This window comes from Artemia franciscana, chromosome 9 (genome assembly GCF_032884065.1).
Source record: "Artemia franciscana chromosome 9, ASM3288406v1, whole genome shotgun sequence".
NCBI lineage: Eukaryota > Metazoa > Arthropoda > Branchiopoda > Anostraca > Artemiidae > Artemia > Artemia franciscana.
The window spans coordinates 44,437,453-44,453,781 of record NC_088871.1 but is presented as its reverse complement, the minus strand read 5'-3'; the positions used below and the strand labels follow the sequence as shown (position 1 = coordinate 44,453,781).

Genomic DNA, 16,329 nt, shown 5'->3' with positions numbered 1-16,329 from the left:
CATCAGGTGGCCTAGCATGTCTAATAAAAAAGACGCTGTTTTCACCACCCCCTTTATGCTATCACGAGAGTGATTGTTATATTGCTATTCGTCTTGCCAACCTTGTCCTCATTAATGTTTATCTCCCCTGCGACCAGAAATCCCTCCGAAGTTTAACTAAATTTACAAAATTTTGCGCATTAATAAAAAGTCTTTTGAATGGCATTGAGAGTAATGGACTGGATTGGTTATTAATCGGTGATCTGAACTGTAACATTAACTCTTCATCAGTGCGGACTGAACTTCTGTTAGATTCCTTACCGAATAGTTACAAAATTTTGAAGAAAGATGCCTCCCATTCCTATATCCATAATAGTAGCTCACTTTCAGACATTGACCATTGTATCGTTTCTTCTGGTCTCATCTGTGGCGAAGTCCATGTTGATCAGGATGAGCGTGATTACGACCATCTCCCCCTATCCCTCACTGTTACCCTTAATGCTACTGTGGAGAAGAACCTTCGTCCCAATTCTAGAAAATGGATTTCTAAAAGAGAATAGAACAAAGCTGACTGGCCTCTTTATTTTTCTACGCTTGTTAGCCTTCTATCAACGATTAAAGTCCCTTTTAATCTGTTGTGTACAAGCGTTGGGTCCCCACAAGCCAGAAATCAGCTTAATATTTATTATAGCCACATTGTATCGTGCTTAAAGAGGTCTGAAGAAGTAGCTGTTCCCCTGTGTCGCTTTAGAGCAAAAACAAGAAGTTCAATTTGGAAGAATGACCCAGAGCTCAAAACAATAAAGTTGTGGCTAAAAATTTGGATAGCTTGTGGCCGCCCCTTAAGGGGTAATGTTTTCGATATTAAACAAAGAACAAAGCTTGATTTTAAACGCTATCTTCGAAAAATTAGGTACAATGGTGCTGAATCTCCTAAGTCTCCTAGCCAGTGGAAAAAAGTGATTAATGTCGCGAAGTTTGATAGATCGCCTACGGCTGACCGAATCCCTAATGTATCATGGATCAATCATTATAGTAACATTTTCGATACAGTGATATATGCGGTTCATTTTCGTTTTGCCAAGCTCTGTTCTAATCTGTTGCCTAACAAAATCATTCAAGGTCATGTACCTCCCGTTAGTGTTGACCGTGTCAAAAGAAGTGTAGAGAGACTTAAATTGAAATCTTATGATATAGACGGAATCAGTGCTTTTCACCTCAACACCGATTCGGAGGAATTAGTTTATCACTTGCAGTTACTTTTTCAGATGTGTTTATGCTCTTCTTTAGTCCCTGATTCTTTTTTAGTTGGTAACATTACGTCAATTTTGAAACGTGGTAAGGACCCAACTAGTTGCGCTTCGTATAGGCCTATACGGTTGCTTGTACTTTAAGTAAAGTATTTGAATATGTTTTGCTCCCTGATCTCCTGTCTAATGTAGATTATATCTCTAATCAGTTTGGCTTTAAGCCGTATATAGGATGCCAACATGCTCATCGTGCTATAGTTTCGCTATTACTTGAAGCGCATAAAAATGGTTTTGAGGTTCATTTTTGTGCACTCGATGTTTCAAAAGCTTTTGATTCAATTTGTCATAGCCAACTTTGGTATTCTTTAATCCAACTTGGTGCAAATGTGTCTATTATATCAACTCTTCGTTTTTGGTATGATAATTCATATGTTCGACTCAAGTCAGGTGACACCTACGTTGGTAATATCCCCATCCGTTCTGGTCTTAGGCAAGGAGGAGTCTTATCCCCTTATCTTTTTAATGCTTGTCTTTATTCTGTTTTGCCATGCATTAATCCATCATGTTTTTTAGGCCTAACTAATCTTTCGTACATTGCATATGCAGATGATTTACTTTTGATCAGGCGCACTAAATCTAGCCTAATTAAGTCGACCCAGCTTGTTTCTAATTCTTTTGAGGAAATCGGCCTCAAACTTAATACTGAAAAATGTGAATATTTAGTTTTTAATGCTAAGCATCAAAGTAGTGATCTTGATTGTGGTTATTTTTCAGTTAAGCTCGTTTCTTCGATTCGGTGGCTTGGTATTAGTATTTGTTCATCTTTATCGGCTTTTCGATCCTGTGGGCTAAATGATATTAAAAGTAAACTTAAAAAAGGGTACGCGAAAATTGTCCCGAACCGAGGCAGATTTTCACGAAAGGCTTTATCCAGACTTTATTCTACATATTGCGATCATTCTATATTGTTTCTTTCCGGTTTGCGCCCGTTGTTTAATAATCAAGATTTGCAGGGCATAAGAGTTATGTATTTTCGTTATTGTAAATATTTATTGTATCTGTCGCGTTCTTATAGAAATCAGAAGATTATCAGAAAGTTTTGTGCCACTGATATTATTTTCGTTTATAAAAAACTCTATGCTAGATTAGGTGCTGAGGCCTGTCAACGCTTGGGCCCTTACCACCCTTTGATTAGACTGTATTAATTGTATTGTTTGTGTTATTTCGTTTTTCTTTCCTTAATGTTGTTACTCCGCTTAATTTGTCAAAACAAGCGGGTAACAAATAAATTATTAATTATTATTATTATACTTAACTGATTCAACATAATCAACTCGAATGAGTAAATTCTCTGGGCACATTGTAATTGGCGTGAATTAGAACACAAACAATAATTTGTATGTAGTTACCGACATTTTCATAGTCCCACTGAAGGTGGCGAGCCTTGTGAAGGGCTATTAAGAAAACACTCGAAGCAACATAGAGCTGTCTATGTCGCCTATGGTGTGCAGCAAGGCTGCCAGGCTTCACGAATCCTCTTCAACTACATCAATTGATTGAACCTTCAAAAGCTCCATAACGGAGAAATTGGGGTAATCGAATAACCAGATGATTGTGCTCTCCTTGCTGAGTCAACCGGCCAAGCCATTGGCATCTGTAGAGAGCAGCAAGCAGGGCTAGCCTGACAACCCTGATGGTCAGTGCTTTCAAGAACCAAGTACTTTTCGACGGGTAGGAATTTGTCAGTCACCTGCATTGAACAGCAGCTTGTACAAGTACTGGCTGATTGATATAAGGGGCAAGTCCTCGAACAGAATTGAACATAAAATAAGTAAATCATGGAACACTCTAGGCAAACTACGAAAACCATTATGGTTTTAGAAGAGAGATCGGTCTGAAGACTAAATTTTGAGTCTAAGTGGTGGGTGTTTGCTCAGTTTTGCTGCATGGGTGCGAAATTTGTCTGCAAAGGAAGAAGAACGCTCACTCGACATGCCTGACCGGAAGTGCCAAAGAAAAATTGACCGATTAATTATCTGTAGAATATTAACGAGCACCCTATGGAAATGTGTATTCGAAAGTATTCAATATTTCTTATCATCAAGAGCAGAAGGTTCATTGGGTTTGGGCAGGTTATACAACGTCCTAGCGAGTATCTTATCCACCAGTCCCTCAAATATAAGCCCCCTTCCCTGTGAAAGAAAAAAAAGGAGGTCGAACTAAATCCTGGCATGCCACAATGAAGAAAGACCCCGAGCTTGCTGGTGGGTTCTGGAAGTAAGATTGCAAATGGGACAAACCATGGTTGGAAATCATCTGCCCCCAAGCACTTGACCGAAAACACTGCCTGTATGTGGTTGAGTGTATTCTTGGTGCCGAATTAGACTAAATAGAGTGTGCATTATCTTAAGCACCAGTGCCAGTAAGTCATCCAGGGAGACGAAAATACAGTTGAAATTCAAAACCCCGAAACAGTCGTAGTTCGGGTTTGTTTTCTTTTAGAAATAGCTTTATCTTTAAGCCTTCCTCACCGACTTGGTGTAAAAAATACCGGCACTAATGGCTGCTATTAACGCATATTCAATCCATGAATTGACTACTACAGTGGAACCCTTTAGGATAGTATAATCCGCACACATGTATAAGGGGACTGGGAGGGAATATTCTCACTGTTATTCGTCTTTAAGACCCCACCCCCGTCAAAATTGAAAAACAGTTAATAAAGATATATTTTTTCTGTGATGGTCACAACTCCAACCCCACCCTGAAGCTTGAAGTATATGCATACCTATGATGAAATGTATTTCGTAATATATCTTATTTCAGGTAAAGGATCCATATAGATGGCTAGAAAACCCTTACTCAGACGAAACCAAGGAGTTCGTGGCCGCACAAATGGAAATTACTGACCCCTTTCTAAAGTCCTCTCCAATCTATGGCAAAGTCAAAGGTAGGCTCACTGAACTGTGGAATTTTCCGAAATACACAGTGCCTACAAAACATGGATCCAAGTACTTTTTCGAGAAGAATTCAGGACTACAAAATCAAAAGTAGGTTGTTTTCAGAATAACTTTGTAGAAATTGTATTCTGTTATAAATGCTAATAATTCTCCCATACTAAGCTCTAAAACCTTTGATACTAGTATAACTTAGCTCTGTTATACTAGTCAAATATAGCTCTGAAGCATGTGTGCTCCGAAAAGCGGAGGAAGATTTACTAGATGTTTTCCGGAGAAATTGCATACAGATTGTTCTGGTTACCCGGCTGACTGACCGTATTTCAAACAGTAGGGTGTACGAAAAGTGTGGTTCAATCCCGCTTTCTAGGGCAATAATAAGAGAAAGGCTAAGATGGCTAGGGTACGTTGAAGGATGACAGATTGTCAAATATTGTCCTTTTCGGCCAGCTGTTTAGGGCTAAACGGAAGGCAGGTCGTCCGCGGTTAGGATGTCATAAAGAAAGATTCAAGGGAAATGGACAGTTCCTGTGAGGGTGTAAAGAGAGATTCTATGAATAGATTGGGATGGAGGAGGAGTCTGCGTAGCTGTGTTGGCCCCAGGTGGCTTGATGCTACGGTAAGTTGCTAGTACTAGTAGCAGTGGTAGTTTTACTTCGATATGCATAGGTAAAGCGATTAATAAATTTATGTTTATATTTAATAAACTTGATGAAACTTATATATCTAAAATCAACATAAAATGCGGTTCTTTTGATGTAACTATTGGTATCAAAATTCCATTTTTAGAGTTTCGATTACTATTGAGCTGGGTCGCTTCTTAGTTCGTTACCACGAACTGTTTGATAAATTAATTAAAAATGCCTTTTCTGTATTTTCGATTGAAAATAGTGAGAACGACAAATTTGACCACCCTCCCCTTAAAAATTGAAAAAATATTTTTCCCCTGCCGCCATAATTTTTAGAAATTAACGCCACCGTAATGTAGGACAATTGACTTTACTGTTATTATACTTATCACAGAACTAAGGTGCCTGGGCTCCAGACACTGGCTAACGTCCTCTTACCACCCTTGGGTTAGTCTTCTAATTTTTCTGCCTTCCAAATATCTGCAAAATTTTAGTCGTTTTTTCTAATATGCAAATACAAAAACTAGAATTTGATTCGTGAATGCACTGAAAGATACTGAATTTCAATCTCGTTGGAGGTATGGGTATGTTTAAAATGACGAAAAGGATTCGACTCGTTTTAATTCAGAGCCTTCTTTACTCGACTACTAAAAAAAACGAATCTCCCGATGGATAAACTTCTAAACTTCAGTAGATTATTACCCTTTTTTGGGAGTGCTTTTCAGATTCAGAAAAAAATAGAGAATATGGCATTAGACTCCAACGGAGATCACGTAGTCCCTACCGGCGCTGCTGATCCTAGTTTTAATGGAAAAGAGGGACATGTTTGATGCTGCTTCTCCAAAAAGCTTACAATATCTAGGCCAAAACTTCCAGGAATTGTTGACAGGGGTGTCGGGGACGCCATACCACCTACATCTCCTTGAGCAAGGATTGAAAACTATGTAATTTTTCCATGGTTCAAGTGCAGGACTTATTATTGGAAGAAGGGGACGTGTTTAATCCTGGGTGTGTCTGAAAACAGTAAGGGAATTGAGATGTAGTTTCTGGGAATGTTGAGGGGCATGTTATAAATCCAAATACAGTATGTATATCCCGATTAACTTAAAACTTTCGGGGCCATTTCTACTGCTACTGGTGCTGCAACTGAAAACTACCTACAGCTGCGACCACTTGCGATTGCTAATGCGACTAATTGCGACTGCGACTAAGATTAATTGTAACAGCGACCACTTGTGATTTCGGACTACTTTCGACTCCGACTACTTGTGACAGTGACTACTTGCGACTGTGAATGCAACTAATTTGACTGGGACGACTTTTACTTTTGACTACTTTCAGGAATGTTGAGGGAAATAGGCCTAGTGAACACAATCAAACCACACTGTATGCCTACTGGCTGTCATAAGGGTGTATCAGCAATGTCTCAGGGACGTCTGATGGAAATAATGGGAAACTTTCAGGGCTTATGGACGAGGATGTTTGAAAGTTATTGGAGGGTAGCGAACTCCTTCCCCACTTGCCGTATCTAGATGACCTCACCCCAACACTGATCGAAATTATTGCAAAATAAACTATTTTGTTCAAAAGATGTAGTAACTGGGCCTCAGGGTATGTCATACATCCCACAGTCCTTTGGGCAAGGGTTGCGAACTTTGTAATTTGTCGATTGTTTGCATGATTCATTTATCATTGAGAATGGGGGAATGTTTGATCCTGGGTGTGTCCGAAAAAGCTAAGTGTATTAAGGTGAAATTTCAGGGAATGTTGAGGGGGATCTGAACTTAATCACAAGACACTGTGCATTCATACTATCTAAAGGCTGTATCTGTAATATCTTAGAAATGGCTAAGGTTATTAGTTTGAAACTTGCAGGGGAACTACTGCTATTGCAGCTGCAACTACTTACGACTACTTTCAGGAAGTGTTGAAGAGAGGTTGATCAAAGTCAAAACACACTATGTGCATACCGGTTGTCAAAAGGGTCAATCAGCTATATCTCAGGCAAGGTTGAGGGTGTTAAGTAGAAACTTTCAAAGCTTGTTGAAGAATGCTTGCAAGAATGCTCGTAATTTTTGGGGAATGCTAAGGTTTATTTTAGATAAATCAAAAGACACTATGGGGATCCCGGTTCATATGGGCGTATGTGCAATATCTCAGGAACAGTTTGTGGCATTTAGCTGAAACTTTTTGGGAATGTTGAAGAGGATATTGAGCTAAATGAAAAGACCCTATTTCCATCTTCGTTGTCAAAGAGGCAATATGTGCAATATCTCAGGATCAGCTAATGGAATTTAGTTGAAACTTGCTGAGGATGTTTAACTAAATGAAAAAAATACTATATACCTCTAGCTTACTAAATTAAATGGCGTGTACAGTACTTCAGGAGTAGTAAAGGGTATAAAGTTGAAACTTTCGGAGAATGCTAAGGGGGATGTTGAACTTGATCAGAAGATGCTATATTTATCCCCGTTGTCAAAAGGGCCTATAAGCAAATGACAAAGTCGACACTCAGGTCCCTTTTCCCACTTCGACTTTTAATGACAATATCTCACTTGCAAATGACAAAGTCGACGCTCATGTCCCTTTTTACACTTCGACTTTTTATCACAATATCTCACTTGCAAATAACAAAGTTGACTCTCACGTCCCTTTTTCCACTTCGAATTTTAATCACAATATCTCACTTGCAAATGACATAGTCGACACAAGTCCCTTTTTCCACTTCGACTTTTAATCACAATATCTCAATTGCAAATGACAAAGTCGACACTCAGGTCTCTTTTTCTACTTCGACTTTTAATCGCAATATCTCACTTGCAAATGACAAAGTCGACACTCAGATCTCTTTTCCGCTTCGAGTTTTAATCACGATATCTCACTTGCAAATGACAAATTCAACACTCAGGTCCCTTTTTCCACTTCGACTTTTAATCAAAATATCTCACTTGCAAATGACAAAGTCGACACTCAGGTCGCATTTTCCACTTCGGTCTTTTAATCACAATATATCATTTGCAAATTACAAAGTCGACACTGAGATCCCTTTTTCCACTTCGACTTTTAATCACAATATCTCACTTGCAAATGACAAAGTCGACACTCAGGTCCCTTTTTCTACTTCGACTTTAAATTAGAATATGATGTTTCCTGAAAAACTAGAGGATTACCATTACATTAACTAATAACAAAACGCTGGCAATCAAAAAAGAAAAGAAATTAATATGAAAGAAACTTTCGAGAAAGAATTTTTTGCTAAAGTGCCGTATTAAACTTAAGACTGGCAGTAATGAAGTTCCCCAATAATTCAAGCTTAGAACGACCAGAAATTGCTATCAAATAATAAATGAAACCAAAACGAACAGAAATTAAAATAAATAAACTATAAAGATAACAGATGCTAATGAAAAAATCAATCTTAACCCGAAAGTAAAAATTTTACTGAACATTCAAGTCAAACTGAAAACGAACAGAAATTACTATAAACAGGAGTTTGACTACAACCCAAACCTTAAACATTCTAAGGCCTTATGAGTTATTTACACTTTACTAAGGACAAAATACATAAATATATTTTCTATATTTATAGAATTGAAAAATTAGAAAAAACTCAATAAAAAAAAATTCTTTTTTAATTTTTAATAAAAAATATCATCGTGTAATAAATTTTCCGTTTAGTTTCATTTGTTCTTTTTAGCCATCTTGACTTTCAAAGAGATTTTATTTTTATTTTTCGTCGATATGTAAAAAAAAATTGAATCACACTTCAAAATACATTCAGTTTTTGATAAAACGTAGATGACACAATGGTTTTTTGGATTTTTACGGGTTGGGGAGGGGGAAGGATGACGTTGCAAAACTCCTGTTTGTAGTAATTTTTGCTTGTTTTGTGTTCGACTTGTATATTCAATTTCATTTTTCTCGTTTTGAGAATTATTTAATCATCTAGATCAGTATCTAGTATTTTATGTTTGATTTGATCATTTATTTTAATTTCTGTTCTTTTTGAGTTTCCTTTCTTCTTTAATAGTTATTTCTGGCAATTTTGAGTGTGAATTGTAATAGGACTTAATTTCTGATGATGTTGAGTTCAGTAATTCTCTTTTTTTTCTTTAGAAAACATTTCTTTTGGAAAGTTTTTTTTTAATTAATTTTATGTAAAGCCCAATCCGTTCCCCTCGCATGTTTTCACCTATAATCATAGATTGTCGAAACAAAATTATTCTCTACATTTTAGTTCATTTTGAAAACGAGCTTTGTTCTTTTTATGGCACTTGGTATTAACTAAGTGACATATAGCAATCGCCAATTCTGTCGGTCTGTCTGTCGGTCTGTCTGTCTGTCTGTCTGTCTGTCGGTCCCGGTTTTGCTACTTTGGGCACTTCCAGGTAAGCTAGGACGATGAAATTTGTCAGGCGTATCAGGGACGGGACCAGCTTAAATTAAAAATAGTCGTTTTCCTAATTTGACCATCTGGGGGGGGGGAGTGGGGGCCGGTTAATTCGAAAAAAAAAGAAAAAATGAAGTATTTTTAACTTATGAATGGGTGATGGGATCTTAATGAAATTTGATGTTTGGAATGATATTGTGTCTCAGAGCTCTTATTTCAAATCCCGACCAAATCGTTTGACATTGGGGGGAGTTGGAGGGGGAAATCTTGGAAAAACACTTGGAGTATAGTAATTGGGATGAAGCTTGGTGGATAGAATAAACAAATGTCCTTGATACGTGATTGACAGAATCGTACTGGATTTGCTCTCTTTGGGGGAGTTGGTGGGAGGGGCTCAGGGATTTGGCGAGTTTGGTGCTTCTGGACGTGCTAGGACGATGAAAATTGATAGGCGTGTCAGGGAGCTGCACAATTTGACTTGATAAAGTCGTTTTCCCAGATTCGACCATCTGGGGGGCTAAAGGGAGAGGAGAAATTAGAAAAGATTAGGAATTTATAACTTACGAGTGGGTGATCGGATCTTAATGAATTTTGATATTTAGAAGGACATCGTGACTCAGAGCTCTTATTTTAAATCCTGACCGGCCTCAAGCCTCTTATTTTCCTTTTTAAATCAATCTATTGATTCATAGAATTTTGTTAGAGCTCATACCATATGATCTCTTGGCTCTTAGCTCTTCTCGCCTCGTCACAAGTGCTATATGAGCTCTTAGCTCTTGTTTTATTATTGTTATTATTTTTCCTTTTATGTAATTGAAACTTATTGTTCTTACAATGCAATTTGAATTGATCGATTATTTCAGCGTCATATACGTTCAAAATTCCTTGGATACCGAGCCATCTATTTTTCTTGATCCGAATACTTTCTCAGAAGATGGAACTATCGCTTTGACTAATAAAGCGTTTTCAGAAGACGGTCAAATCTTTGCCTACGCTTTAAGTCATGCTGGCTCTGACTGGCAGCAAATTAAGTTCAAAAATGTTGCAACAGGTAAGTGGGAAGTCCTAACTCTGATCTGAAATTGAACTCTCTCGCTCTATATCTTCTTTCTTTTCTCTCCCTCTTTGTTCGTCTGTCTCTTTCTCTTTCCTCTCTCTTCCCCCCCCTCTCTCTCTCTATCTATCTATCTATCTCTCTCTCTCTCTCTCTCTCTCTCTCTCTCTCTCTCTCTCTCTCTCTCTCTCTCTCTATCTCTCTCTCTCTCTTCCCCCCTCTCTTGCTCTTTCTCTCCTCTTTCTCTCCTCTCTCTCTCCTCTCTCTCCTCTCTCTCTCTTCTCTCGCCCTCCCTTTACCCCCTCTCTCTTTCTTCCCCTCTATCTTTCTCTCCCTCTCTTCTCTCTATCACCCTTGCCCTCTCTCAGCCTCTCCCTCTTTCTATTCCCCCCTCTTCTTTCTCTCTTACATCCTTTAAAGATTTTTTAAGCTAGATATCTGCACTTTTAATGTATTTCTCTTTTTTCACACAAATTCTCTTGCTATCTCAATATTGTATATTTATCTCCTTGTCGTTCCTCTTTCTTCTTCGTTTATATTGTTCCCTTTTTCTTTTCTGTCGTTTGTTGTTTTTTTTATTTAGTAGGTGCTCCCTTAATCAACATTTTCCCGCTTGTCTCAATATATCTCAATATATCAACATCTATGTTGATTGCTCCTTATATATATATATATATATATATATATATATATATATATATATATATATATATATATATATATTTAAAGATAAATGATTTCCTAAACTGATTCGAACAAGTCTCTCTCCCCCACCCTCTCTCTCTCTCTGACACTCTTTCTCTCTCTCTTTCTCTATCTCCTCCTGTCTCTCTATTCCGCTCTTCCCCCGGTCTCTCTCACTCTTTTTTAAGGAGTTTGAAAGCAAGATATACGTCCCATTAAAGTATTTCTTTTTTTTTTTTACACAACTCCCCTTGCTATCTCCTGTCGTACGTCATCTCCTTGTCACTTCTCTCTCTTCTTTGTTTGTATCATACCGCTTTTCTTTACTATCTTTCGTTGTTTGTATTTAATGTCTACTCCCTTATTCAATATTTTCCCGCTTGTCTAAATATAAACGTTATCACCATTGCTTCTTGTAAAATTTCTTCAAAAATTTTTATTCCAAAGTTACGCTATCAAAGCAAGATGCTCAGGATTTACCAACAGCCATATAACATCAACTTGTGCAATTAATAGTGAAAATAGCTTAGAGCACTTTTTAAGTGCCCTAATTGTCTTGGCAACCATCATGCTGAAGTTGGAGTATAGTTTAATGAAATAGTAGATGAAGCAGGCAAGGGTGGGACATCATTGGGATACTATGGTCCAGAACTTTTCATTCTCATTTCTCTGGGCTGTTGGAAGGTGTTGGGATAATGAGAGAACAGATCAAAGTTGGTATTGGAAGGTGGGATGTAAGGAAACAAAGGAATTACTCCCAAAGTTTAATTCCACCTTGACTAAGTATTTTCTATGACTGAAAAGGTCTGAGATGAGAATGGTAACAGAAGCCATAACAGGAATTGAAACTTTTTAGAGTGCTGAATCCACATTATGCCAAAGTGTGAGATGGTCTGTAGAAACAAGAAGACATCCAGTAGAAGAGAGTCCAGCTTGGATTACCTACCAGCTTGAGATATTCCATAATGTTTCTGTCAAATAGGAGGACATAGGGAAGGAAGGAAAAGTCTGCCAGCTGGCAAGATTTATGGTAAGGGTGGGCAGGCCTAATCCATCATTGCCCTCTCCAACCACTAATGGAGCATATATTTTGAAAGACCTGAGTCTCACCAGGGATAGCAGGTCCACTCCCATCCAATGATAATAATAAAATCACGTTAAACACAAAGAATGTCCCATCATTAGGAGTGTTGCAAAGGTTATACATAAGGCAGTAGAAGATAAGATCACAAAAAAAGAGAAGTACAGCTTTGTTTCAAAATAAATTCCTCCAACCAGAAACTACTTTGAAAAAAGAGTACAACACAACAGATGTCTCCATTGTGATTTTTATATATAAATTTAACAACAAAATAAATTATTTTCCCTTTCCCCTTAGAGTAAAACATGACTTTCAATGCTGCAAATGACTTACATGGCTGCAAAAAAAAAGTATTCAGCTGTCATCAAATCTTGTATTCATTTTGAGGAATTGGCTTCTTGTCTCTCTAATTAAATTTTTCCTTTTCCTTCAAGTCCAGTAACCCCAAAACTAAGTTCAAATAATTCAATACAACAGGGAGTCTTCGAGGTTTTGATTAAGAATAAAATTGAAGAAATTTTGACAGCTAAGGTATCTGAGATTATTAATACCCACCTCCCATTCCAACTAGAACTTATTAAGGATTTGATTTTAGATTATATAAAATAATTGTGGACGGATCTTAGGTGCCCATGTCGATTGACTCCTTGACTGGCAATTATACAATCTCAAAATATGCCTACAAAATCAGACCAAAAGCTTGACTTAAGGCTCCTGCTGCATGATATGTGGCATAAAGAGTAGCGAAGTTTTGCTCCTCCAGATAGACTATTCTGCTGCAATGAGGGGGGCCTTGTCAACTGCAAAGCCCTTAAAAGAAATTCAAGTGCACTCTCACATCCATCACAACAAAAATTATGACGATACTGTTATAAAATTATCCCTCTCTCTTTCTTCCCCTCTATCTTTCTCTCCCTCTCTTCTCTCTATCACCCTTGCCCTCTCTCAGCCTCTCCCTCTTTCTATTCCCCCCTCTTCTTTCTCTCTTACATCCTTTAAAGATTTTTTAAGCTAGATATCTGCACTTTTAATGTATTTCTCTTTTTTCACACAAATTCTCTTGCTATGGAGGATCTTTATCCTTTTTTTTAATCTCTTGCTATCTCAATATTGTATATTTATCTCCTTGTCGTTCCTCTTTCTTCTTCGTTTATATTGTTCCCTTTTTCTTTTCTGTCGTTTGTTGTTTTTTTTATTTAGTAGGTGCTCCCTTAATCAACATTTTCCCGCTTGTCTCAATATATCTCAATATATCAACATCTATGTTGATTGCTCCTTATATATATATATATATATATATATATATATATATATATATATATATATATATATATATATATATATATATATATATATATATATATATATGTATATATATGTATATATATATATATATATATATATATATATATATATATATATATATATATATATATATATATATATATATATATTTATTTAAAGATAAATGATTTCCTAAACTGATTCGAACAAGTCTCTCTCCCCCACCCTCTCTCTCTCTCTCTCTGACACTCTTTCTCTCTCTCTTTCTCTATCTCCTCCTGTCTCTCTATTCCGCTCTTCCCCCGGTCTCTCTCACTCTTTTTTAAGGAGTTTGAAAGCAAGATATACGTCCCATTAAAGTATTTCTCTTTTTTTTTTACACAACTCCCCTTGCTATCTCCTGTCGTACGTCATCTCCTTGTCACTTCTCTCTCTTCTTTGTTTGTATCATACCGCTTTTCTTTACTATCTTTCGTTGTTTGTATTTAATGTCTACTCCCTTATTCAATGTTTTCCCGCTTGTCTAAATATAAACGTTATCTCCATTGCTTCTTGTAAAATTTCTTCTAAGATAAACGGATTCGTTAGATTTATTCGAACCAAAGAAGGGGAATTGTTGGTAATTGAAGAGGATTGGATCGGAGTAAGATAATTATAATTTAAATACAATTTTTTTTTCTTGGCATTATCTAGCACTTTTCCTGTTCTTTACTTCATTGTTTTTGAAAAATAAAATCCATCTTTAACGTAGGCCAGTGTATTTAAAGTTATTGAAAATACAGGAAAAATACTAATTGAACTGGTTGTTATTTAATTTGCTGATTCCGAAAAAGATCTTTTTTCCGTTCCATCAGAACGTCTTGAAAAATTGGTATTAGTATTTGTTCTGATATTACAATATCGAAATACATCTGGAAAAAAAATTATCTCGAATAATTTCACATATACTGTCTGACAACAGGGGTTTTTCTCCATTAGAAATTGTGTAAAATCATAGATTTTGGAAAAAGCAGATGGTTTTTCAGCACTGGATGGTCTACAATTTTGTGGCTGAAATGAATGAAAACCCTTTTGTTGCCAGATATTACGAATCATCTTTGGTATTGGTGAAGTGTAAGGCAAAATGTTTTCTTGCGTTTAAGCTTTTCTTTTATGAGTTTCTACGGTTTTTAGCGAACAGAGTATAATTTCTAGAAGAAATTCTCCACTCTGTCTTTTTTTTTGTAAGGGAGATTTTCAGCAATAAATTAATAAATAATAAATGTATTAATCAGCAATAAATTCGCTGATTCGTCAGTAGAAACTTATATAAAGCATGTCTAAACAAATGTTTAACACAATATACACACACACATATATATATATATATATATATATATATATATATATATATATATATATATATATATATATATATATATATATATATATATATATATATATATATATATATATATATATATATATATATATATATATATATATATATACGTGGTCATATACATATATGACCACGAAACAAAAAAGCTCTTCATTGAGTAAGTTTTCTTTTTCTTTTAGTAATTTTATGTTACCACAGGGCTATCTTATGTTACCACTCAAAAAGTAGTCATTTAGCTCATTTTCATATTTTTTATTATGTTATTTATCTTCAATTACAAGGCTACCTATCATATGTTATCACTCCAAAAGTAGTCGTTTAGCTTGTTCTTGTCCCATCTTTTTCGATATGTTTTTTATGTTCAATCACAGGGCTATCTTGTGTTACCAACAAAGTAGTTGCTTGGCTTGCTCTTCTCCCATCTTTTTCGATATGTTTTTTATGTTCAATCACAGGGCTATCTTGTGTTACCAACAAAGTAGTTGCTTGGCTTGCTCTTCTCCCATCTTTTTCGATATGTTCTCAATGTTCAATCACAGGGCTATCTTGTGTTACCAACAAAGTAGTTGCTTGGCCTGCTCTTCTCCCATCTTTCTCCATATGTTCTTTATCCTCAATCACAGGACTATCTTGTGTTATCAACAAAGTAGCTTGGCTTGCTCTTCTCATATCTTTTTCGATATTAAAAAAAACCTGTTTTTTTAACTGAAAGTAAGGAGCAACATTAAAACTTAAAGCGAACAGAAATTATACTGTATATGAAAAGGGCTGTCCTCTCCTCAACGCCTCGCTCTTTACGCTAAAGTTTGACTCTTTGTCGGAACTCTACTTCTTATAGTAATAAAAGCTTTAGTGTAAATAGCGGGGTGTTGTGGAGTCCCCTCCTCAATGCCCCGCTCTTTGCGCTAAAGTCTGACTCTTTGTCAAAACTCTGCATCTAATAGTAATAAAAACTTTAGCATAAATAGCGAGGCGTTGAGGATGGGCCACCCCCTTTCATATGTATGGGATAATTTCTGTTCGTTTAAGTTTTAATAACGCTCATTACTGTCAGTTGAAAAAACAGGTTTTTTTATTTATTTTCTAGCGTTTTTCAATTAATGCAGGTTCACATTTGGCTCCCCGTACATAAAAAAGTAAAACAGAATTTGCATATTAATTATTCCTTATATGAAGGGTTTCTCCCTCCTCTGTACCTCGCTCTTTACGCTAAATCTTTTAGCACTTTTAAAAAAGCTTCCTATTCTAATTAAATGACCCCTGTGTTTCAGTAGCCGTTCTTAAGAAATTGAGACAAACAATCAAACTTTAGCGTGAAGAGAGCAAGGTATTGAGGAGGGGGAAACTTCTCGTTTACGGAACAATTTATGTTTGTTTTAATGTTGCTCCTTGCTTTCAGTTTAAAAAAAAAACTTGTGTATTTATTTAATTTTTGTCCGTTTCTCAAATAATTCAGGTAAATCTGACTCAGCCTCCAAGAAGTACATCCCCCCTCCCGGGAAATTTGTGAAAATTTCGTGAAAATTTCGTCCAACGTAAATTTTGACCCGCCCCTCCCCGGCAAGTTCCCTCCAGACAGTTTCATCTTCGCTGAAAATTCCCCGTCTCCGTAAAATTTCTTGCGAACGATTCAGCCTGAA

General features: G+C 36.4%; 1 protein-coding gene across 1 annotated transcript in view; it reads left to right on the top strand.

Moving 5' to 3' along the window:
- Nucleotides 1–16,329, top strand: part of LOC136031460 (prolyl endopeptidase-like) — a gene marked incomplete in the record, with an annotated part of 140,705 nt that overhangs the window by 55,243 nt on the left and 69,133 nt on the right. The window contains 2 exon segments of the mRNA XM_065711075.1: nucleotides 4,056–4,279; nucleotides 10,069–10,256. Coding sequence (XP_065567147.1) covers nucleotides 4,056–4,279; nucleotides 10,069–10,256 — 412 coding nt within the window.